The sequence below is a fragment of the Carassius carassius genome, chromosome 11 (assembly GCF_963082965.1).
Source record: "Carassius carassius chromosome 11, fCarCar2.1, whole genome shotgun sequence".
NCBI lineage: Eukaryota > Metazoa > Chordata > Actinopteri > Cypriniformes > Cyprinidae > Carassius > Carassius carassius.
The window spans coordinates 22,647,790-22,650,724 of record NC_081765.1 but is presented as its reverse complement, the minus strand read 5'-3'; the positions used below and the strand labels follow the sequence as shown (position 1 = coordinate 22,650,724).

At 33.7% G+C, this 2,935-nt stretch overlaps 1 protein-coding gene across 1 annotated transcript; it reads right to left on the bottom strand.

The window, feature by feature from the left end:
• Positions 1 to 878: 878 nt before the first annotated feature.
• Positions 879 to 2,516, bottom strand: LOC132152484 (ladderlectin-like). The gene is made up of 6 exons (XM_059561246.1): positions 2,433 to 2,516; positions 2,241 to 2,308; positions 1,874 to 1,968; positions 1,558 to 1,683; positions 1,203 to 1,311; positions 879 to 1,038 (listed from the first exon to the last, which is right to left on the bottom strand). Exons 2-6 carry the CDS (start codon positions 2,299 to 2,301, stop codon positions 971 to 973), a joined length of 459 nt encoding a protein of 152 aa, XP_059417229.1. The 5' UTR covers positions 2,302 to 2,308; positions 2,433 to 2,516; the 3' UTR covers positions 879 to 970.
• Positions 2,517 to 2,935: the final 419 nt, after the last annotated feature.

The window sequence follows — 2,935 nt, the reverse complement described above, 5'->3', positions numbered from 1 at the left end:
GGAGATCTCTGGTCTGTATATATATCCTTTTTTTCTATTCTGTTTTTCCCCCTTAAGGAACCAGGGGAATGCTTACTTCTGGGCTGACCTACAAAGATTCGTCATCCATGCAACATCATTATCAGACAACATCAACGTGCTTGAAAAACACCGAAAAGTCTTAAATATAGATATATCTATGTAGCCATTGAAATTCAGCCAATCAAATTACAAAGCCAGAGCTTTCTCTTTTCTAAATAAAAAATTACACTAGGAAGAAAGACACACTAAACAAGGGCACAACAAGGAAACATAAACACAGACCCTTTCTTAGCAAGTAAATTATGACTTACATGCTTGCTATTTCAAGTCATTCTGTTCACTAACATCTAAAGTTTCCTCGCTGGAGAAAACGATCCAGAGGCCCAGGCTGAATGACAGGAAGATGAAAGAAGATCAGAGCCAACATGATGACATTACACAGGGAAGAATAGACTTGACAGCCGTTCCAGGGCATGGCATTAACCTTTTGGCATTGCCAGGGGCTTTCCTCCATTTACTGATTGATTTATTAGTAACTGATATTTTTTCCAAATAGACCAGTGTGTTTTTGCTACTTTATATATGAAAAGATTCTCATATGATTTATGAGAAGATAAAAACTGTCTGATGACTATGAAATTTTGATGACTTAATTTAATGCCATTCTAATAACCAACCTTGCTACACAGTCTACTTATATTTTAATACATGGATTTGATGTAACACCACAACATGCCACAACACACATGATTTGCTTTATCAATGCTTTTATTGATTTGAAGAGTGTAACAGACAAGGTATTGAGAAGAAATAAAACTATGAGAGAATTACATTTTCTTTAAATGTTTTTTTATGAATTTTTTTTTTTTTTTTTTTGTACAGATAAGAACAGAAAATTTAAATGTAGTACAATTGAAGTAACTGTGGAGCAGGATGACTGCGTATGATCTCACAAGTCCTTAGCACAAACATAGCTTATTTGGAATGAACAGGGCAGATCATTCCAGCAACGGTTAGCTATAGAATGGAAATATAAAATAAGTTATTCTGATCACTATATTGGTGTTAGACTCTAAATAAAATATTATGTTCAACTTGATATCCAGTTGAGCCATTTAATGTTATATGATATGAAACTATAGCATTGTAAATTATCATTGAAAGTATAAAAAAAGACTGACCGGTCCAGTTGATGTCCATACAGTTCTCGACAAAGGCATTGTTAGGTTCCCCAGAGCACCAGTTGGTATAGTCATATGAAGTTCCATCAGACCACAACCACTGTCCTTCCTAAAGAACAAAGTAATTACAGTAAACAGCTCATTAAGTTCACATTTGAACCTACGAAAAATCGTCTTCATTAGAAACTTTGTCTTGTGCTGAAATCTTCATAAAGACACTTTACAGACACTTAACATGTTTCTATTGTTCTCATTTGTAAGTCGCTTTGGATAAAAGTGTCTGCTAAATGATTAAATGAAAATGTAAATATTAACAAAGACATTTCAGACAAACAAATACGTATCTTTAACTTACTTGTTCACCATCATGAACACCAACCCAAATATGTGTGGTAGCAGAAGGCAACAGACTCATCAGAAAATCATTCTCCAGTTTATTGTGCACAGATGCAAGATTTGCATCCAGACTTTGACAGTTTTTCTAAAGAAATAGATGTTTTCATGTCATTACATAAAATCTTTTTAGCGTAAAGCATAAGTGACTTGTTAAGACATTTTCAAACAAAGTGCTCTGATTGATTATTTGCTCAGTATCTGTTTTCTTTATTCTCTATTTGCAGAAAAGAAAGTTCTACTTTAAAAAAATCTTCTTGTTGTAACTAACACTTTACCTCTGCTGTGATCCAGTTAACTGACGGAGAGAAGAACTTGTAGCATCGGACTCCAAAATTTGTCCATCCATTGGGGCATCTTTCAACTATATCAACTGTACCCAGTACATAAAGGTTAATATTAACAGCAAGTTTTTAATATTATTTTATGTAGCTCATTTTATGATTATGTGCTGCAAATACGTTCACTTAAGACTATGTAGGTCCTTCATTAGTCATGCAAATATTAGTATTTTTATCTCTTAAATATTATAACATTTTCTAATATCCCTTTCCATTAAACTACACTATTAAAAACAATCTCAAAGGATTGGCAGAACAAGAAAGGGATAACAGGGTTTTTTTTACAAATAAATGTATTGTTTACCTTCTGCATTCCCCATAGAGAACACAATGAAAAGAAGCAGAAGATTTCTCAGCATTGCCATGATGTATCTAAAAAATATTAATAAGCAGGAAATTTAAATGTCTGCCCTCTGCACACTGTGGATTGTCGAAAAACAATACACAAAGATATTTTATAAAGGTTATTCAGTAGGTCTGTGTGCCAAAATCTCACCTTGGTTTTCAGATCGTTGCCTTCAGAATCTCAGAGGAAGATTTTGTGAAGTTCCAGAAAGAAGCTGCTTTTATACTTTACTTGTTGTCAAGTGTGCATAAGTCATGGGGATCATACAGCATGTGATTGTTTGTTCTGTGGAGATGTGTACACATAAAATCCAAATAATGGAGAATGGGGAAAGATAAGACCCATATAGCTAAATAAAATATCATCCTACCTTTTAATAAATCTTTATAGGCCTATGGCACGGTTTTTACATAGGATGTTGATATACAGGACAACGCAACATTGGGACAATTCAAATGTGTTTCTGATTACCAGAATTAAGTAATAATAAATTAGAGATGGCTGTTCACTGTTCAGTGTGTTCACTAAGTTATTTTTTCAGTGGCGAGTAGAAAACCTACTTTGGCAACAGTGATGGCCCATTAGTTATACATATCTTTGCCTCCAAGAACAAGCACTACAACTTAATAAAAGAACACAGATTATACAGTCAA